The following is a 22,890-nucleotide window of genomic DNA, read 5'->3' as shown; positions in this document are numbered from 1 at the left end:
TTTATTTGTACTTAGTACTTTGTTCTTATTGTTCTTACTATAAAAAGTTATTGAAATCCATCATAGTGTGTTTACATAATTTTAGGGGTCGTTTGGTTTGAAGATAATTGATGTTGGGATTAATTATGTTGGTATTAGTTATATGAGATTAGTTATATTGAGATTAGTTATTTGTATGTTGCACTAATCTTGGATTGTCAATTTTACTGATTTATCCTGCGATTATTATTCCATCATCTGCAGGTATAAGCTATCCGTTATTATTTTTTATTCCTGGAATTATTTATTTCAGAATTAATAACCAAACAAAACTAAGATGATACTAAATTTTTATCCCAAAATTATTTTTATTTATCAATGTATCAAACGAATCTTTAATGTTATTTGGTGATGACTTTATTCTTCTTAATATCTTTGGACAGAGGATAAGAATTTGTACTCAGGATATCTGCAGAAGTTGGGTACTTTTTGTCCTTTGTGTCCATCTAAATAAGCAATTAATCATTAAAGTCACAAAATTATTAAAAATGTAAAATTTAATGTGGCTTAGGCTTAGGGGACACAAAGACAAGAGGCCTTTTGTGGTTGTCCCTTTTGTTTCTTTCATTTGAAATCTTGGATTTAAAGGGTTTTTAATATCAATTTCAAGATTACTTTTTGGTCCGACTTTTCGGTTCAATCTTTTGATAAGATATGATATATTTGATTAGGTTCAAACTTTTGAGGAGTGGTTTATGGTTTCAGTTGCTTTTGTGTGTTTTTGTGGGATTCAGACAATAGCATCCTTCCAAAATCAAAATAAATAATGGCTTTTACCAGGGCAAAATGTAAATTATTGGTCTTAAATATATGTGAAATGTAATACTCCCACTATATTTAAGTATTTCCTCCGTCCTAAATTTTCGGTCATGTTTGCTTTACTAAATTCAAATTATATTAACTTTAACCAATATTTAAATATATTTTTCATATTGAGATTGACATGAAAAAAATTGTAACTTCTGATACTTATAGTTTTTATCTTAATTTTAATTTTAAAATATTTAGTCGATCTAATCTAATTTATCTCCAAAAATTAGTCTGATAATTTGGGACGGAGGGAATATATGAAAACTGGTGTTCATAATTGCAATTACTGGTTTGCCCCTAGAATTTGCAAATATTAAACTTTAGTATCTGAAACACTTGAAAAATATGGAGTAACCTGTATTTCAAACGAGGCTGTAGCTTTTACTCACAAATCTACAATTTTTTCTCCAAATGAAATTCATTACCAAACATAACTTCCTAACTACTTTTTTTGAACATCAACGTTTCAAATAAACTTTATTTTTCTTCAAGTATGTTTAGATACTCTATTTTTCTATTATATAAACATTATTTTCCCTAGTCCCACCTTCCATTTTTCAGTCTTGAGTTTTGAGTGACTGCTAAATCTTCTTGAAAATAGAGACATTGAGCATCATATAAATAATAGGAACTCTAAATAATAACAATAATAAATTCAGTGTAATCCCACAAATGGGGGTCTAGGGAAGGTAGTGTATACGCAGTCTTATCAGTGGCGGAGCCACCTTATCCAAAGGGGTATCAACTAACACCCCTTCGTCTGGAAAATTACACTGTATAGTTCGGTAATTTTTATTTTATATGTATATATTACTATATGTTGACTTCCCTTGACTTTTTCATATATTTATTTCTTTATATTTTGACATCCCTTAATAAAAATTCTGACTCCGCCACTGAGCTTTACCCTTACCTTGTGCAGGTAGAGAGACTGCTCGACTCCAAACAAGCATGCAAATCACAATAGTATAGCGAAGAAATATAGTAATGGAAAAATCAGGAAAACAGTAACAACAACAACAACAACAACAAGTAGAACAACCAAAACACAAGCAATTACGGGTTCTAATAGAATTTTAACGATATGGAAATTTAAAATACGTAAAGAAAGGGAAGATGGCAAATAAGGCAGGTGAGAATGTACCAAAGGATCTCACCAGAGCATTAATTGGAAGTTTGACTTCAACATCCCCTCAGCAATAAAGTGATGGTGCTATGCTTATTTGCCTAACAAAAGTAGAAAATTGTTCACCATATTTGTTCTATATATAACACATTCCTTAGTTTAACCAAATTCACTAACTGAATTCTTGGGTGAAATATGTCTAGAATGTCCCATTTGGGCATCAAATATTGTTTCATTATCTTAAATACTACTAAATAAGCTTCAATATCTGCAAGTACCCATTTTGCCATCAATATTAATATTCATATGAGAAGCATTTAAATTTGAAATACTTAATATTACTAGCTTTGACTCACAAATTTTCAACTTTCCATAAATAAATAATCAATCAAGTGAAGTTCATGTCCCAATACAACAATTTACTTTCATGAAATAGTCTTTTTGAACTCTATCTAAAATCTCGAACTCATAAACTCAAAATCCGAACCCATTGGTCAGTCCTTAATTTAACAGACACAAAGCTAAAACAAAAAGTGAAAACCAAAAGGGAGATTTTTTTTTTTTGCGCGCGCAAGAGATGGCCCTCCAAGACTCCCATAATCGTTCACATTTTTACACAAATAGCCAGTCATATTAATTGTTTACTTTTTCTAATCATATACATTGATTATATACAATATACACATGTAATAATACATAAAATATACATATATTATGCAATCACCGATTATTTTTAGTTTAAGTGGTAGGGTGGACGACTATTTGGGTTAATTCTTTTTAAATTTTTGCTAGATTAAAACATGGTAAAATCTAAAACAGAAACATACGTGCAGTAAATGGTACAATGCTTCATCAGATACGTATGTTGATTAAATGATTATATATTATACTTTTTGTTCCAGTAAATGATTGACCATCTTTGGGTTTAAGCATTTCTAAACCCAAAAGATAGTACGTAGTACTACTAATTAGTTTCAGTTTGAAACCCAGAGACTATACCTTTTAGTAAGTTAGAGGAATCTAAAAGGTACAGACATAAGACAGACAAGAAATGGGCAACACTCTTCTGACTATACATCGACTTAACTTTCTGAATACTGCGATAGGTCAATATCAATCAGACAAGAGAAGAACAACTTTGGAAGTTCTTTGAACATCATCATTGTACCATTTTCAACAAACCCCTTAGATATATTTTTTTTCTTTTTCTGTTCCTAGAATTTTATATTTTATAGGGATGCCCTTGTCATCCAAAACTTGTGCATAGTAGATCAAGAAAGCTTCACGATTAATAGGAGTAGAGAAGAAGGTAGTATATATCTATGATAGGAAATTTAATGCACTCCATCATCATTCTTCAGCCAAGCAAATCTCTTTGCTTCTGTCTTGAGTAAGATAGAAGAAAATTAATGTTTGCCAACCACCCATCAACAAGTAATGAAATTGCGAGGACTGTGGTGGAATGATTGAGATCCATCTATCTTTCATCAAATAATGTCTCAAATTCGAGTCATGGAAAACTTCTTGACATGTAGCGTTTTAGCCCCTTATCAAGCTTACTCGGTATAAATCTGAATTAGCGGTAGCATAAATAATTCTAATACACATCTTCGTTAGAGTGGAAAGGAAATAGATAACCTTCCTAACTCAAGCCCTCACGAGTTTGGCGTTCGTACTACACGTTACTTAATTTAGATATTCCTAGTTACATTAGTCATTTTCAGTTTAGTGCATAATTATACCATTACTGTAACCTACAACAGAATTAAAAAGAGAGAATGATTAAGGAACAGCTCATATAAAGCCTGGTTTTACCAGAATGAATAATCATCTTGGGGCTGCTCCTATCACAACTTTAGTGCTACTGTCTACAGTCCCAAAGGCATGAATCTAGTCTTAAAATTCTACAAGTACGATAATAAAGGAGGTCCATGTATACATGTAAGACATAACTGGTAAATATGCCACTCAATAGAGGGTCCCTAAGAACATGAAGTTATTATCTTAAGAAAAAGGGGAAAATTAACTTTAAATTGTCTCCCAGATTCCGCCAATGTACACAAGTAAAGAACGACCCATCCCTAAAGATACTCACTTTTTCCTCAAAAGCAGCCTATTAGAAGATTTCCGGATACACGTATAATGAAGGGAAGAAAAACATGTCTAGAGCTATGCCGCTGTAGAATCATTAATATTCGTCTCAACTACAAAACTTGTGGATCTCCACCGGAGACCAGAACAGGCACGAGAGGAGAAAGAAGATAAATTAAAGGACGACACTCAATTCCGTGAGTCATCTGTTTAAAGCTACAGGTCCTCGTAGATGTATACCTTTACCAGCGGATTTTGGGCATGCGCACCTCATTCCAGTAGAGGGAATTTCTCTATTCGTACTTCTCTAGAACTCGAGTCACAAGACCAAGAGCAACAGTTCTTCCTGATGCCCTGAGGGACACCCTTCCAAGAGACTTACATTTAGAATGCTCTTCAACACAAATCATTCCTTGCAAGACCACCTAAACCATGACAAACAAATTAAAGTTAAGATCTCTTTTAAATAGTAGGTATTATCCAACCTTAACCTAGATACAAAGGCAGTTGCCTAGCACCTTTCGTGCACCCACTCCCACACAAGATTATTTTCTTCTAAAATGGATAACAGAAGCACATGAATAAACATAATAGTTTCTTTTGAGAGAAACCTCGACTATAGCATTCTGCTTTGCTAGAAGACATCGAGGTGATTTCTTGGTCTCCTTTCCAGTCTTTGGATCAAGCAATGACAAAATCCTCACAACTCTTGCAGCCTCCTTAGCATGGTGTACATGAAACTCCAACTGCACATTTTCAAATATCCAGGGCTCTAGAGTTATTAACAATGTCATGAAATACTGCAAATTTTGAGGGTAAAATGATCTATTAACAAGAGCTGCTACCTGAGAGCCAATCAAAATTGGAACGGCAATATCCAGGATGAGAATCTTCAGTTCCAAACAATTTGTAACAGCAATAGGATATTCAGGGTGACACAGCACATCCCCTGCCATTACACGATTCGCGTCTATACCTTGTAGATTAACAGTGACATTGTCTCCAGCTTTTGTACTGTTACAAACCTGAGAATCATGTTCCAAAGAACGCACTGTTGCCATTTCTCTTGATGGCATAACTAGAACCTGAAACATGTTAACAGTTTGGTATTAGAAGAATGACTATTATCCTTGTAAAGAAATCAAAACAAGTTTTGGTGAATAGATGATTGCACCATAGAAAAACACCGATGGCGAATTTCTTAATAACCATTAAACAGTTACTGCCCAATAGATGATTGCGCCGTAAAATTATTATGATTGCAATCCCAACAATGACCTAACATCATGTCCTAACAATACCCTAACAACTTAAAAGCATAAGCATTTGTTTCTTATCTTAGTCCCCTTTAACTCATATTACTCTGTTAAACTTGAGCCCTAACATTCTAATTCACTGGTGTCTTACATTATAGGGAGAAAAGAAATGTCTTTGTGTTTCACCGTTGTACCTATCTTATTATTGTCACTGTGCAGAAGCCCCTTCCAAAGCACTTGAGCAAGAGTAATCCCTATGCAAAGGCTAGCTCAAAAAACAACCGCCTTGAACTCCCATCCCCCGTCTCCCAACACACCCCAAATAAAATTCAAAATACTGTAGAATAAAAAGTGAGAAAAGAGCGTTGCACAGAAAAAATGCAGGTAGAAGCACCTTGACGGGAAACTAGGATACAAGTTTACAGGCCTAATGCCTCCCTCAGAACTTCCTTCTGGGAGCAGTGCTTGGGTCAGGTTAATCTGGGTGATATTCAGAATGATGACATAATCTATAGGCACCAATACGATTCACTATTCAGTTATGACTCGAGCATCCCAAGTCTCCTAAAAGCATGTATATAATAAAGGAGAAGGATCTCTCTTGCATTAGTGGTCATTGAGTACCTTTTCTCCAACTTGAAGAGCTCCTGTCTCCAACTTCCCGCATACTGACACCTGTCCTTGTGACGGTGATTTAACAAGATCACATATCGGCATTAATAGAGGCTTTGAGTAATCTCTTTGGGGAGGTTGGAGAGAGTCTATTGCATCCAAAAGGCAAGGACCTTGAAACCTGAAATTAACCTTCATTATCAGCTACACAAGACAACAGGGGCTTTGCGAGCTATTTGTCTTATGACACTAAATCACCACAGCAATTTTGACACAACAGCACAATCATCATTTTATCTATTAGTTTGCAAATTTGGGTTGTTGATATTTGAGAAGACTTTGTTATTTTAAATTCCAGTTCCATACAGTTTAACTCGTATCTTTGTAATGTATCCTACTGTTTCCATCGTTTTGCCTCTTCCTTAAAAACTTTTTGCTTATAAACAATGCAAGCTGCTTATAAACAATGCAAACGAGATAAAGTTGAAAAGAACGAGTAACATTACACTTCCTAGTAGTGCTAGCAGTTGACCAATAGACTAACCAGGACAACAATCTTGCGTCAGACGGACTTGTCACCAAATTTTGGTTTTCCATGGCACTCAGGGGAATCCACAATACTGACGAATCTTTAAACTTGCAAGAACGAAGAAAAGATCCTAGTTGATTCTTAATTGTATCAAAACGTTCTTTGGAGTATCCCACTGCATCCATTTTATTAATAGCAATTATTATTTGATCCACCCCAAAGCTTTTGATAAGTAGTGCATGCTCCCTTGTCTGACCTCCAGTAACATCAATCCCTGCTTCAAATGCACCTATTGAAGCATCAATTACGAGAACTGCAGCATCTGCTTGTGTTGCACCTGATATCATATTTGGGACAAAGTCTCTATGGCCTGGGGAATCAAGTAGTACAACACGGTAACTTTTCGTGTTAAAGTAGGCAACAGCCACTGTCATAGTTATTCCCCTCTCTCTTTCCTCAGCACTCTCATCCAATGCCCAGGCATAAGCAAAGGACCCCTTTCCCTGATTGGATAGACAGGAGATTTATCAATCAGCTAATCAAGATTTGACAATGTATTAACAAAAATGGATCAGAAGCTAAAAGGAGGATTACTTGCTGCTTGGCCTCTTTCTCATATTTGTGCATTTCCTTCTGAGATATCTGCCCCAAAAGGTGTAATAATCTTCCTGATAATGTTGACTTCCCAGAATCAACATGGCCAACCTACATGGTCAAAATTTCGGAGTAACATCAGTGCATTAGACAATGTAAATGTTTGAAATCTAGTGCAGATAATAGTTTGACTTACAATCGCGAGATTTAACTGGTCCAATCTGTCTTCTAATTGGTCAGGGCATACAATTTTCTGAGATTTACTCTGTGATCGTGAAGTTGCACTTCTGGTCTCCGCATTGCAAGGATTTGATGACATAGGCATATTGCTCATGTTGCTCGTGACACCATGATTTGCCCTAGTTTCTTTAGAAGAACCTCTATCCTTCATATTATCACGTCTAACTTTTGCTGTTGATGCAGAAGAGCTAGCAGGCCCTTCGGTAACCAGTTCTTGTTTAACTTCAGTAGCTAATTCTTTTTTACTTGATGGGACATTTGACTGTAAGACTTTGTCAAGAGTAGCTGTAAAAGGAGAGTAGTAATGTACAAGAAAGATGTCAAACTCTCAAAATAGAGAACTGGATAACAAAATATTGTAGAAATTAACACAAGTGAGTCTTCATTATAAATTTAAAATGGGACTTCATGAAGACCTACCAAGAAAATCAGAACAACAACATACCCAGTATAGTCCCATAAGTAGGCCTGCGGAGGGTAGTGTGTACGCAGACCTTACCACTACCTGGCTACCAAGAAAATCAGAAAAAAAAGAAGAAAAGAATTGTATCTTGGAAAGGAAAAACAAAAGCATGTGTTCCCATTGAAGCACTCAATTAACAATTCAGAGATGAATCTAAATAAATTCTAAGAATTTTTCATCTTAGTTACTCATCCAAGAGGCCACTAACCAATAATCACCTGGTCTCTCAAATAGAATTTATTTAGTAACCACATATTCCAGAAAAGGCACTTCCAAATGGAGAGTTTTAAAAATTATAACACACTTACATCAGCAGTCAGAATGTCTTTTTGGCAGTACAATTTATCAAAAATGAATGTATCCAATGGTAAAATTCAATCAACCAATTGCACCCAAGGTGCCTAGTAGTCAATGAAGAGGGCGGAGAACCATGAGGTCTCAGGTTCAAATCCCACTGGAGATAAAAACAATAGGTTATTTCTTCCCAATTAGCTAAGCCTTGGTGGACATAGTTACCCAATATATGTGCTAGCGGGAGGTAGCAGGTACCTGGTGGATTTAATCGAGATGTGCGCAGCTAGTCGGCACACTACCGTTATCAAAAAAATAAATTAATCAACCAATGTCTGATCCTACAATCATAATATTCCACCAGCCTTTCTGATTATGTGTTGTCGAAACTCGAAAGCATATCAAGCGGCAACGAACCAATTAATGGGTAGGGGAATTCGAGCAATAGGGTTCTTTTGGTACAAGTAAATAACCTATTGAGAAAAGGAGAAAACCCTCAAACAGGAGGTATTCGTCGATGGAAACTTATATACAAGAACTCCTTTTTACAAAATCAGTCCAATCATCTAGACATGAGGGAGTGTCTGCAATAAGGTCTGTTGTTAGAGCGTCTAGGTTAGTTGTAGGTATTATTTATCATAACCAACTAAACCCAATAAGATCAAGTGTTCCAACCTGATCTTTGACAATGTAATGCATCTTGCAGCTTATTCACTTGGTTCCTTTTTCTATTTTCTGTGAGCAACAGCAGATCGTAACCTCATCTCGAAACCACAATGAGATGAAGTAACAAGATTATTATGGACGGGAAAGTAAGAAGCAATTTCTCGGAACCTGGAGTGAATGGCATTTAGAATGCTAGAGTGTCACCTGGAGCAACAATAAATGGGGCATGTTACCTCACCAACTTTTAGGCAAACATCAATGCTTTTTACTAATGCCAATAACCAGCCTCAAAATTACTATTGTCGTGTCTTGATTCTTTTTAATCGATATCATCCCTATACGGCTTATGGCATGTTTTCAATTGATTGTTTGCAATTGTTATGTGTTATGTTTGTTTCATTCCATTGAGTAGGCACTGACGTCATTTATGGGCTAACTGTTATGTTCGTTAATTGTGAGTTTCTAGATGTTTATGCTTGTACTTGAAGCTTGGGCCCACGGATGACTAAGTTTGGATACAATGGTTTACTTCCCAGTTAAATAGAGAACTTTTTATACATAAAAAGAAATCTTACAATAGTTACTTTAGGTTCTTTAGTTTTTTGTTTATATGTTCCTAATTCAGATAATAATTAGTTATTACAATAATGATGTGACCAGCTCGCCTTTCCAGTTTGATGAACCATCCTCTTTTTAAAGCATAGGCAGAGCACCCAATAAACACATAAGGCATCTTAGTCGACTCACCTCTCAATTTTGTGAAATACTTGAGAAAGTCTAATAAAAAGAGATCCACCTTCGGATTGTTAGAGAGCATGATAAACAGCAAAAACTACCCCCCCCCCCCCCAACCACCACCACCACAAAAAAGAGAGGGAGAGAGAGAGAGAGACTCTATGACAGAGGATCCACAAAGAGGTGTCACTAATGTAGACAACGATAAATTCAGCCGGAGAAGCACTTTTAAATATAGAATGCTTTATGAATCATCTTTCCCAGTGGGTAGAAGTTTCGTGCTGAAGGGGCAGATAAGCTTCTGTAGCTTTTTGTTTTGAACTAATATGCAATTTAACCTGCTGTTTCTCACTAGAGATAACAAGTAGAATAATCGTGCAATAAAAATATTATCTATAAAAACAGTTCTCTCTCCCCAGCCCCGCAAGGGAATTTTTTCTTCATGATTTACTATATGAGATTGAATAAACCATTAGCAATATGTGCTAAAGAGTAGTAAAAAATTTCACATAGATACACATGCAGAGCTCTGCAAGCATATTGTCAGTTGCTAACCTGCACTAGCTTTGCTGCCGCCACAACTTTTGATCAATGGGTTACGAAGGACCCCACAAATATCACATACATTCATGGTATCTTCATTATCAAATGTGCAAATGGGACAACGCCACACCCCAGCCTTAACCCGTTCTTGCTTTGTATTTCCACAAACATCACACACATTCATAGTATCTTTGTTATCAAATGTGCAAATGGAACAACACCAGATGCCAGCCTTAACGAATTCCTGTTTTGTATTCGTTCCTGGTACCCTGCCTGTAGCAAAACGTAAACAACATATTATGTTCTTATAATTAAGCTTTTAGTATATAAGGGACAAAAACTAATTCAAAGACCAGTAGTCATGGTAAAGTAACCATAAACATGAAAGCATGCAAAAATCAAATGTAAATCTTGTACGAGTAAACAAATATTCCTTGCACCCTTTTATATCACATTTTGACTTGGTGAAGAAATTTAATTCAATATTTTCCACCAACATATTTCAAGATATTATTCAACAACCAAACTGCGAATTAGAAGCAGAAAAAAGTATTCCTATCAAAACCATTTCTGATACTGCTGGATGAACCAGAAATTAAGAGGAAAATGGACACAATTACAGCAAGTCGCATTGCAGTTTAATAGACAATCGTGGGTTCTGGTGCTGCTTGCATACATTTGGAGAAGAATGAAAATATTTCTACATAAAAGATGACGAGATTCTGCTTCTTTTTTTTGTGTGTGTGTGGTGGGTGGGGTTTTTTTTTTTTTTGGGGGGGGGGTTGGAGTACAGAGGAAGGATGCAGCCTTTAGATGTGAAGCACTGAAAAAAGCTGGAGAAACGCTCACCATTTTTCTCTGCAGAATCATATCCATCGTCATAGTCATAATTGTAATCTTCATAGTCATAAAAGTCTTCCTCATAATTAACACCATAATTTACCTTACGAGGCATGGTAACACTTTCAAATATGCCTAAGAAAAGAAAAACATGAGCCTGCATATTAATGTCTGCATGATACAAATCCAGGTTATCACAGAGATGTGCAACATTAGAGAATCAACTCAGCTACTCTAACAGCACGAATAGAATACAATGTGCATGCTTCACCCTTCAATCATACCTCGAAGATGACCGCGTCAATAAGATAACATTTAAAATCCGATTCAACGACCAGGAAATGCTCACCCAAGCAATACCATAAATCTAGAAAAAACAATATAAATGGGAAGAAATCCTCCTAAGGTCCTGACTCCTGAGTAGGAAATCAATTCTCAGCTTCCTGTCCAACAAAACACGCCACTAGTTTCAATCCATTGGAACAAGTTTCAGAAGGAAGATAGTAATTTGTTATAAATCTGCAGACATGAAAACATTACTGCATGTCTTATATCGACATGCTTTCTGCGTTTATCCCTTTTTAGTAGTTTTTGATCAATCCTAATATTAAGTGACAATAACATCTACATGTCCAAACATTACTAACACACTACGTGATTGATAAAAAAAAATTACATTTTCTTCATATACTAGCTGATTTTGATAGGTAGAGTTATATAGTCCCCGTGCTTGTGAGAGTTAGCAAGTATGCAGCGGAACAATCCAGGTGCACGCAAGCTAGGCCGGGTACCACCATTATAAAAAAAGAAAATACATATCAGTTAAAGTTCATTAATGAACAATTAAGAGGTCTAATAGCCCTAGTACCCCACCCCAAATTCATGAACGGGTTCGGACCAGCCTTCTATCCTGTGGAACAAAGTTTACTGATTACGGAGGCGGCCTTTAATTATGCGAAACCATGGAACTTTAATCTAACAAATAACAGTTAACAGAGAATTAACTTGAATAGACTTCTTTCACCCATAAAACAAAAAACTACAAATTAAAGATCGAAATTATACCGAGTACCGACAGAAGTTAAAAGAAAAAAACTAAGCAGGGTTTAATGGGGTTTCTCCATCTCCAACCTAATTGTCGAGAGAATTGAAGAATGAGCAAGAGGAATTACCTTACTTTTCAACTCCGGCGAAGTGTATTTCTCTGAGAGTGAGAATTTTTAAGGATTTCAAAGGGATATGCCTCTTTTTTCTTTCTTCTTTTCTTTTCTTCTGTTTGTTGTTTTCGTTTTAAGTTTTTAACAGCAGCTTGGTATAAACTATTTCAAACCTTATTAGTCTCGCTATTTAAGTTTCAATTTAATTACATAATCATATACAATTTACTAATTATATATATTTTAATAACTTAATAAATATCAATTAACTCCTAAAATCTCTCTAACATACATATCCCACTCCCCCACATTTCTCTCTCCATAACTCCCACGATTGTGTAGTCTCTCTCCCTCCGTTAACGCTTCCTTCCATATTTCTTCAAAAATCTTTTATAATCTCTCTCATTTTTTTTTTCTCTCTCTAATTCCTACGTTTCCTTCCCTTACAATGAAGAAGAAAGGAGTTTTGAATAATAGCCCTAAAAAATCTAATATTGGTGATATTCCTACTTTTAATTTAGGCGTTTTGTCACAAGATTCACCCAAAAAAGTAGTGAAATCGACACATGCAATACCAGAGATAAAGTCCAAGCTTCCCCCTCGTGAAGTTAGGGCAGAAGCTCGAATAAAACTCAAACATTACAGGGATGCTGGTGAAGATTCGACATCTGCTAAATCAGTAAAGCGAAAGGGCAAAGAAATTGCTCGTGATGATGATTTCGTCGAAGAAGAAGTTATCCCAAAATATGCAAAAAAAATTTAAAGTTTTTCCTACTGTCATTGGAGAAGGTAAAATTTTAGTAGTTACAATTTATTTTTTTTAAAGCTACAAAACTTGTTCTCACTCTCATGACTATACATACTTTTTATTTTTTTGTATTTGTAAAAATTTTATCTACATTGTGTATATTTGTTGTTGGTTATCAACTTTTCTACATTTTCCTCGAAATTGTAGATTTTTTGTATATTATTCAAAAATATTTTGTTAGGGAATGTACTACATAATTTAGTTGGATTTATTGGTTATTATTTGCTCTATTTTGTAGATGTTAGTTTCATTTTCTGTAAACAAATTGTATATATTATGTGTAGCAGTTACTTTCTAATTTCTTGCTATAAACTTAATTTGTAGCTTCAATGTAGTCAGTTATCATATTTGTTTACTAATTTTGTAACTTACTTGTATGCAAGGTATTTATGTCTTTCTGATTATAGCTAAATTGTAGTAGAATTGTATTTATTTTATTTTTTGATCTTCAAACAAGTCTTTTTTTTTAACTTATTGTTTCATTTGGTGCAGAATCGAACATTTATAGCCTATTATTCTAAATCGTGTTATTAGGGGATTTACTACCTTATTTAGTTGCTCTATTTGCAGATGTTAGCTTCATTTTCTGTAAACAAATTGTATATGTTATGTCTTGTTGTTATTTTCTAATTTCTTGCTCTAAACATAATTTGTAGCTTCGATGTAGTCAGTTGTTATATATGTTTACTAATTTTATAACTTATTTGTATGCAATATATTTATGTCTTTCTGATTGTATATAAATTGTAGTAGAATTGTATTTATTTTATTTTTGATATTCAAACAAGTCTTTTTTAACTTGTTGTTTCATTTGGTGCAAAATCGAACATTTTTTGCACCACATGATGTTGATTATGGTATCACTAGGTTCCATACATTATTCGACCCTGCTGTTCCTGGCCAAATCAATGTGTTATTATCTGAAAATGGGTTAAAGTTGGTTAAGAAGACATGGTTTGGGCATTTTATTTTCCTACCCAAAATATATATCCAAAATCAGGCAATTCACCTTCTCATGAAGTATGAATTGAACGCATCCGGATCTGATTTTTTTACAGCAGAGATAAAGGGTGGTGAGAGGCTGAACTTTGGGTTGAGGGAGTTTGCCCTCATCACTGGCCTTAGATGTTTCACAGAAGTAACAAACTTTGGTTACACAACTAAGTATGACAGTAAAATAATGAGTAGTTATTTTTCGAACAAGGAAAAAGTTGAGAAGTCATACTTGAAATAAATTATAACCAGTCGTAGTTGGGTGAATGATGAGGATGCAGTCAAGTTGTGTATTCAGTATATGATAGAATTCTTCCTCTGTCCTTCAGATAAAGATAATGGTTTGATAGACCATTTTAGGTTCTACTTGGTGGACTCGGGGTAGTATGCGAATTTCACATGGGATATCGAAGCTTATACTCAATTGCTTCAGTCTGTTAGGCACAAGCTCAACCCTTCTGTGCATTTTTATCTCATTCGAGATTTTGCACTCGCTATGCAAATATGGTTGTATGAGTGTTGCTCTGCAGTCAACACTGATATAGCTACAAGGGTTGGTAATTCGATCCCCCGCATACTTAACTGGACAGCTAGTAAGGACAAGATATGGATATCTTCTTTGGAAGATAGAATGATCAAACCCTCATGGAACAAGGTAAATGTTTTTCACTTCTGGACAAATAATTTAATACAAATTATCTACAAATTTTATACATATTACGACTAGGTCACTCACATTTTTTTCTCTTAGTTCACCAACATGCTTGAAGCCCCAGAAGAGCTTTCAAGAATAAATTTGCCAAACAAAGTTGAATACATCCTTGAATAAGCTGAAACAAAGGCCGAGCATCCGACAGATGCTCCATCTCCATCTGGACATAAGCAGGCAATGGGAATAGATGACAAGAAATATATTGTGAAATAATTAAGAAAATTAATAAAAGATGTTGATAAGGTAACTTATTAAGATAATCCTAGCTGGTTTCTTTAATTTATGGTATGCAAATTATTTCTTTAACTCTTTCTATTTTAATACGTAGGTCGGTTCAGACCTTGGAGCCTTCAAGAAAGAGGTATACCTAATTCTTGATTTTTAATTTTCTTTATATATATATATATATATATATATATATATATACACCTCTAATTGTTAGATACATTATAACAATTTTTAGTTCTTTAGGTTTTTGAAGAACTAGGTAGCATTCGATTGCTACTCAATGATTCCATCAAGTCTGTGTTACAGGCAATTGATGCTAAGGTTTCATTCGAAATATATTTATTTTGGACAATAATTTTTACCATGTTTATGTTTATAATAGTATTCATAAAATACATATCCTAACAAATTCCCAATGCAGTTTACTGGTATTCTACGAAAAATGATGAGCATTACAAAGAAAAGAACAAATAACAAAATCCGGACAGTAGTGCTAAATCAGTGTTGGCCAGCAGCAGTAAAACATATTTTTTAATAATTATAACATAATTTGATGACAACTAATCTATATTATATTTACATTATATCTACAATATAACTATATATAGCCTAAATTACTAACAACTACAAACAAATAATCTACATTATATTTTCAATTGTTCTCTTAGATACAGGGCACATGTCTGACATTCAAAATGAGGAGAATGTTCATGTAGGTGTTGACTTAACTTTCCAATTTCAAGGGGCTTTGGAGGAAGAAACTACATGTATAATTTTATCTACATGTTGCACAATACATATTACAATAGAGCTACAGAACATCATTTAAACAAATTAACTATAATTTATCTACAATGTAGTTTCTGTTTATTACAAATGATCTACAATATTATTAAGTTGAATACATTTATTGTAACAGAGAATGAAACAATGCATGTGGACTATCCAAAACAAATTAACTTCAATTAAACTACAATTTATCTATAATGTAGTTTATGTTAATTTCAAATGATCTACAATTTTATTAAGTTGTACACATTTGTTGTAACAGAGAAGAAAATAATGCATATGGACTCTCCAAAACAGGATGCAAAACTTGGCATAGAAGGAGATCATTTAAACGAGGAGAAGGAGATTGTGCCTTTGCAATCTCCCATTCAACAAGCAAATGATATACAAAAAGGAGATAATTGCAATGAAGATTTCACTGATATTATATGTTACAATATAATTGTAGGAAAAAAACAACAGCTTTCATATAAGTTTCATCTTCCCAAAAGAACTAATGCAACTAACATACAATATTTTTCTTTTGTTTTAAATATTGCAGGAGCACCAGCCGACTACATCAATGTAGGTGATTCGGATAATGGCTCCAGATCTGAAAAAAGGGCAGTAATACTTGATGATTTTGAGCTTCCAGAGAACTTCTCACAGATTGTTAAGTTCGAAGAGGTAAATAAAGATGAAATAACCCCTGTGCATCTGGGAAGAACAAGGGTTCCTGGAAAGCATGTCAGATCCCCTTTTCTCCCTTATTTCAGTTCTGGGGGAAGCATTTCTGTTAGACCTCCTACAATTTTCAGCATCAAGCATCCATTTACTGGGGTTATTGGAGACGATGTTGATCCTGACTTATTGGAAGAATTCAATAAGTGGTTATATTTAGGTACCGATACGGTTTCAAAGAGGTTAGATTATACAATTTTTTCATATTATAGAGTGCATACAATTTATGGATTTCAAACTGAAACTACATAATAATTGTACTTGATATGTCTCTAAATAGGAGGAAGACACCTTATACTTTAAAAAATAACCATCTCAACCCGTGGTTTGATCTTGGAGTGGAGAAAGTTGATATAAAGGACTAATTTTATACTTTGGCACATCCCGGGCAAGTACTCAGCGGCATGGTACACACATACCTTGGCAGAATTTAATGATTAGCTATAGTATTCTATTATTTTAGAAATATATAGATTTTTTGTTTGAAAATTGTAGTTAAATTGTATGAAACATTGAGAAATAATCAAATCTATTTTTCTTTTGCAGCACATTGATGTTATTTTATACTATTTGAGGAAGAGAGGAAAGTATGGTCCTGCAAACAAAGCACAATTTACAATCACTGACTGTATGTTTAAGACTAGAATTGAACAAATTTATGAGAGGTATATTAATACTCCTGCCGATAAGAAGCTTGTTGTTGTCAAACCCGAGGACGTCGTGGCAGAATACATATTGGGGTACCGATTACTTGAAAATATTGTATGGGAAAAAGTTAATTTTGAGATTATGCCAATAAACATTGTGGAGAAATTTCATTGGTTGTTGGCCGTGTTTGACATCACCGATAGGGTTCTATATGTTTATGATTCTATGGTCTCTTTACGAAATCACAAACTTGTTGAATCTGTTGTCAACAAGTTTGCCATTATGATCCCTATCTACTTGTCATGCACCAACTTCTATGGCAAGCGTCCAGACATCAACTACAAGAACACAAAGGCATACATTAAAAAAGGTGTTACTGACCCTCTTGACATTCAGTGGTTGGTCGGTGAGATACCCCAGCAAAAAGAAGGATCACTGTATGTGCTGCTTTCCTTCTATCTATTTAATTAATTGTATTTAATATTGAATGCTAAAACTTTTCCCCTATTATTTTTTGCAGTGACTGTGGTGTATAAGTGGCGGCATTTGCAGAATTTGTCAGCATTGGAGAACTATCGATTTCAAAGGAAGACCTTTCTGATATTGATCAACATCGCCGACGTTATGGAGCGCTCCTTTGGGATTATGCTAGGAAAAATCAAGAGCTTGGTGCAATTAGTGAAAGTGAGGTGATTGAAAGATTAGCAAGAAGAAAAGGGGCACCAGGTCTGAACGAGAGAACACAAATCTGAAAAAAGAATAATTAGTTGCCCTTTTCAGTAGAAAAATTATAGTTGAAGTGTTTAGATGTAGTTGTATTGTAGTAAAGTTGTAGACAAATTATTTATTAGGAAGGAGTCAACTGCAATTTATTTGTAGCAGATTTGTGCTACAGTTGTTTTGCCTTTTGTGTTGTTATTTTGTCCAGAATTCTAATACATAGAATATACAACATCTGTGGCTTTTTTTTGGTTGAAAGTTGTTAGTACTTGATCTCGATTTTGGTACTATATAATTTGTTTACAGTATAACTACAATTATTTCTACAACTAATATACAAAAATACATAATCTATTCAATTTAGTTGTGTTGTTATGAAAGGCTGAAAGTAATAAATAAACCCAGTATTTGAACAAAATAACTACAAACCAATTGCATTAAGAGTTAAAATCTGTTTAGCAAGTATTCATTCTATGAGACGATGTTTATTCAAATTAGCAACATATTTACACCACAACTATAATTCTCCAGAACAGAACAAATACAACTTCATGTCTTAACAGACAGATTATCACCAACAGTACTAAGTAAAAAAAAACTTATTACTGTATCAATTTTTATTTCCTTTTGGGAGCATTCTTACAAGATCTTTTGTTATGCCCTTCTACTCCGCAGTTGCCACATAAAACCTTGTACTTTTTTTCATTTACTTCATCATATGGTTTGTATCTTTATTTTTGAGGTCTCCCTGGCTGCCTTTTCCCGGTAGGTGGCTTTACAACTTCTTCAGCTATATGCTATAGCACATTCCATTTGCTTTCGTCGGGCAGCGAGTCTATTGGTATTTCATAAGTCTGCAGAAGGCTCTCCCTCATGTAATAAGGAGAACAATAGTTTTCATAAGACTTGTTCCTGTGCCTCAAAGCCGCCAAAGCATGTACATAAGGAAGTTCATCAAGCTGGAATTGTCCACAACTACATCTCTTGTTTCGAAGGCAAACAATGAAACGTTTCACACCATCTATCACAGTATGGATGTAATTTGTTGAATCCCTCACCTACAATTTCATTACAAACACACAACAAGTTGTTAGCAACAAATACAAAACAAAATAACTACAATTATACAACAACTTTTCTATAGCTTACTCTCATCTTCTGTGATAATGTTTGTTGTCCTCCAACTCTTTGTTGTATTTTGTCCCAAGGTATGTGAATGTACCCTTTTATATTCAATAACTTTTCATTAGTCCAACGTTCAAGAAGAGTCCTCATGTACTTAATAGTTCTACTACAAGCAACTTTCTTGCATCTTTGGTTACCGCATTCAATGACTCTGCAATGTTTGAGGTCATCGTCCATGTTCTGTTCACTGTAGCATGTACCCGAGACCATCTGTGATAGCCAATACCGTATAGGTATGCTTTAACACGTGTGTCGATCTCTTCAATCTTTGACATTCTTTCATTAAATTCATCAAGCGTGTATGATCGTATCATGGCAAAGTACAATCTGCTTAACTTTAGATGACCCTTCTTAAACTTTGACCTTACATTTGTCTAAATATGCCACATGCAAGCATAATATGGCATGCCAGTATAACAGTAGATGTTGCCTTCAAGATACTCTCATTCCGGTCTGAAACAACACACATATTTGGTTTTTCTCCGTATGCATGTTTGAATTGCTCAAAAAACAACCTCCATGATATGTCATTTTCTAAATCAACAACGGCGTATGCTAGTGGTAATATGCTACCTATCACACAAGTGGCAAAAAGAAATTCAATTTCTGTAATAAAACTTAAGAAAATAAAAAATACAGTCTCAAAAACAACTTTATAACAATATTTTTACAATTTATCTACATTACCTGTTGCATCCATTGTGCTAGCTGTTAACATGATTCCCCAATATGCCGACTTCAAGAAGGTGCCATCAACTACTACAACTGGCCTACAATGCTCTTAACCCTTGATAGACAAACTAAGTGCAACAAATGCATACAAGAAACAATTATCTTCAGTCTTCTGCAATTTCACTACCGACTCCGAATAAGTCTTCTCTAGAATATACAAATAACTCGGCAATCGGCTGTAAGAATCAGCAAGATGACCTCTAAAAATTTCCAAAGCCTTTTCCTTTGCTCTCCAAGCTTGCATGTATGTTAAGTTTACACAATGATCCGACAACATGTCAGTTTATATATCTTTTGGTGTGTATATTGTCTTAGGATCTGCATATTTTGGCATCACCATGCTTCCAACTACCATGGCAGTTGGTTTACGTTGTATGTATGTGTTGTCCATCAAAGAGCATATGTGCAAGCTATTAAATTTTAGAACCTTGAACAATGTTGATTATGCTGGTGGACTTGAAGTGCCACGTACAATTGTCATCATGTAACAACCCGGCCAGTCGTTTTGAGAGTTGTAGTCCCATTCCCCTATTTACTGCTCATTCTGTACTTTATAGATGTATTGTGACTTGCCGGGGTAGTCAGTTCGGGTCCGGTGAGGTTTCGGAATAAATTGAGATACTTAGTCTCAAAGATAAAAACTTAAGTTTAAAAGGTTGATCAGATGTTAACTTATATGTAAACGATCCCAGAATAGAGTTTTGATGATTTCAATAGCTCTGTATGGTGATTTTGGATTTTGGAGCGTGTCCGGAAAATTATTTGGAAGTCCGTAGTTAAATTAGGTTTGAAATGGCAAAAAATAGAAATTTAAATTTGGAAGTATGACGTGGGAGTTGACTTTTTGATATCGGGGTCGGAATCTGATTCTGAAAATTTGAATAGGTCCGTTATATCATTTATGACTTGTGTGCGAAATTTGAGATCAATCAGACTTGATTTGATAGGTTTCGACATCGAATGCAGAAGTTGGAATTTCTTAGTTTCATTAAGCTTGAATTGTAGTATGATTCGTGGTTTTAGCATTGTTTGATGTGATTTGAAGTTTCAACTAACTTCGTATGATGTTTTAGGACTTATTTGTGTATTTGGTTGAGGTCATGGGGGCCTCAGGTGAGTTTCGGATGGTTAACAGATCAATTTTGAACTTGGTATTTTGCTGATGTTTTCTGGTGCACAGGTCTGGTTTCCTTCTACCCAATCGCGTAGGCTAAGCTGGGCAGAGGAGAATTTTGTTCTACGTGATCGCGAGAATTAGGCTGTGATCGCGTAGCTTCGGACGAAAGTGCATAGCGAATGCGTGAGGCGTGTCGCGTTCGCGAAGAGGAAAGGAGGAAGAAGCCGGGCCATGCGTTTTGTTCTTCGCGATCGCGTAGGTTTGCGGAGACTGTGCTTCGCGATCGCATGGAATTTTCCGCGAATGCATAGGGTTATTTTGACAGTGGAAAGTTTTATGCGTCGCGATAGCGGGACTTGGTCCGCGATCGCATAGAAGAAATGCTTGGACAGAATGTTTTTAAGTTCTGAAAATGGGACTTCATCCCATTTTCCATTTTTAGCGATTTGGAGCTCGGGGAGAGTCAATGTTCAGGAGATTTTCAAGAAAAATATCGGGGTAAGTGTTCTTAACTCAATTTTGGTTAAAGTACCCGAATCTATGGTAGTTTTTAACATTTAATAATTGGTGATTTAAGTTGGAAGATTTTGGAAACCCTCTTGGTTAAATTTGAAGATTTGAGGGCCGAATTGTTATCGGAATTTAGTACTTTTGGTATGGTTGGACTCGTTGTTGAATGGGCATTCATATTCTGTAACTTTTGTGAGGTTCTGAGACATGGGCCCCATAAATGAGTTTTGAGTTAAATTTCGAATTTTGTTGGAAAATTAGTATTTTCATATGGGTTCCCAATAAATTGTATTGATTAAATCGAATTAATTGTGACTAGATACGAGGTTTTCGGAGGCCAACTCACGAGGCAAAGGCATAGCGGAGTAAAGAATTTCCCAGTTCGAGGTAGGTGACATGTCTAACCTTGTGTGGGAGAAATTTTTCTTATGATTGGTATTGATATGATAATTGTGATGTATGAAAAGTCGTGTACGCGAGGTGACGAGTGTGTACACAGTCTAAATATGAAAGATTATGTCTTTAAATTGTGTAGGTCTCTGTTACATATTGATTACATTATTTTATCCTGTTATATTCATCATATTGGTCTATTTTTATATTTTACATTTGCCTTACCTTTTCCTGCTAATTGCTTTACCTGTTTAGTTAAAGCTTTGTTTCTTTTATTCTGCGCTCATTATTTGAAGGTTGAATTTCTTAATTAAATTAATATTTAAATAAAGTACAACAACAACAACAACAACAACAACAACCCAGTATAATCCCACTAGTGGGGTCTGGGGAGGGTAGTGTGTATGCAGACCTTACCCCTACCCTAGGGTAGAGAGGCTGTTTTCGATAGACCCTCGGCTCCCTCCCTCCAAGAACTCCCCACCTTGCTCTTGGGGTGACTCGAACTCACAACCTCTTGGTTGGAAGTGGAGGGTGCTCACCACTAGAGCAATTTGACATTAAAAATTTGGTATTGAGGCAATGTGTTAACTTTGTGAAATATTATTTTTGTTGAGTTATTCACTCCCGAATATTTTTTGAGATTTTATGTTCATTTTGATTGAGTCGTGAGGTCCTTATTGTGGAAAACAATGTTGTTGTTGATCTATTTTGGCAAGTTGAAATATTTGGGCACTTGAGGTGCAAATTATGATATATTATGATATTGATACGCATGCGGTGGTATAAGGTCTGGGTATTGAAACGCATGCGGTGAGATAAGAGTGGCTTGATACGCGTGGCTAGTAGAGAAACTACTAGAAGTCATGCGGTGTGATAAGGGTGGCTAAAATGCGGGATGCTATTTCGAAAAAAACAATTTCTTTAAAATTAAATGTGAAGGCTCCCACGTTGATATAAGAAAAAGAATTATTGTGAATTTATTTATGATTTGGGACTACGAGGCGGTACCTCGGGAGTGCCCTTGTTGATACTTCTCTATGGCTGCACTTGCGTTTGGTTGTTTTGTGTTTTCATTAAATATGTAAATTCCTATTTTTCTTCCGTGAAGTATTATTTGCCCTTATTTTGTGTAGTTAAATTGTGACATACTCTTTACTTGATTAATTCCCATTTTCATTATTATGATATTGTTAAACTTTTCGCCCTGTCTTTTATTATTTCCAGTAGGGCCCTGATCTAACCTCGTCACTACTCTACCAAGGTTAGGCTTGGAACTTACTAGGTACCGATGTGGTGTACTCATACTACGCTCCTGCACATCTTTTTGTGCAGATCCAGGT

The 22,890-nt window shown here is 35.1% G+C and overlaps 2 protein-coding genes across 6 annotated transcripts; both read right to left on the bottom strand.

Moving 5' to 3' along the window:
* Positions 1–3,886: 3,886 nt before the first annotated feature.
* LOC104089953 (uncharacterized) lies at positions 3,887–12,159 on the bottom strand. Of its 5 annotated transcripts, none has more exons than XM_009594970.4 (11): positions 12,008–12,159; positions 11,120–11,278; positions 10,845–10,970; positions 10,008–10,268; positions 7,254–7,582; positions 7,058–7,168; positions 6,479–6,966; positions 5,947–6,115; positions 4,912–5,151; positions 4,678–4,812; positions 3,887–4,491 (listed from the first exon to the last, which is right to left on the bottom strand). In XM_009594970.4, exons 3-11 carry the CDS (start codon positions 10,948–10,950, stop codon positions 4,360–4,362), a joined length of 1,971 nt encoding a protein of 656 aa, XP_009593265.1. In that variant the 5' UTR covers positions 10,951–10,970; positions 11,120–11,278; positions 12,008–12,159; the 3' UTR covers positions 3,887–4,359. The 5 variants fall into 5 exon arrangements, with proteins under 5 accessions (XP_009593265.1, XP_033510400.1, XP_070047713.1 ...); XM_033654509.2 differs by having other exon boundaries at positions 12,013–12,138; XM_070191612.1 differs by lacking the exon at positions 10,845–10,970.
* A 6,248-nt stretch (positions 12,160–18,407) lies between these two features.
* On the bottom strand, positions 18,408–19,771 carry LOC138903341 (uncharacterized). Its single transcript, XM_070191292.1, has 5 exons — positions 19,617–19,771; positions 19,483–19,565; positions 19,205–19,368; positions 18,760–19,005; positions 18,408–18,668 (listed from the first exon to the last, which is right to left on the bottom strand). Exons 1-5 carry the CDS (start codon positions 19,769–19,771, stop codon positions 18,408–18,410), a joined length of 909 nt encoding a protein of 302 aa, XP_070047393.1.
* Between the last annotated feature and the right edge of the window lie 3,119 nt (positions 19,772–22,890).

Source organism: Nicotiana tomentosiformis, chromosome 12 (genome assembly GCF_000390325.3).
Source record: "Nicotiana tomentosiformis chromosome 12, ASM39032v3, whole genome shotgun sequence".
NCBI classification, from domain to species: Eukaryota; Viridiplantae; Streptophyta; class Magnoliopsida; order Solanales; family Solanaceae; genus Nicotiana; species Nicotiana tomentosiformis.
This window is presented reverse-complemented; position numbering and strand designations above follow the sequence as displayed.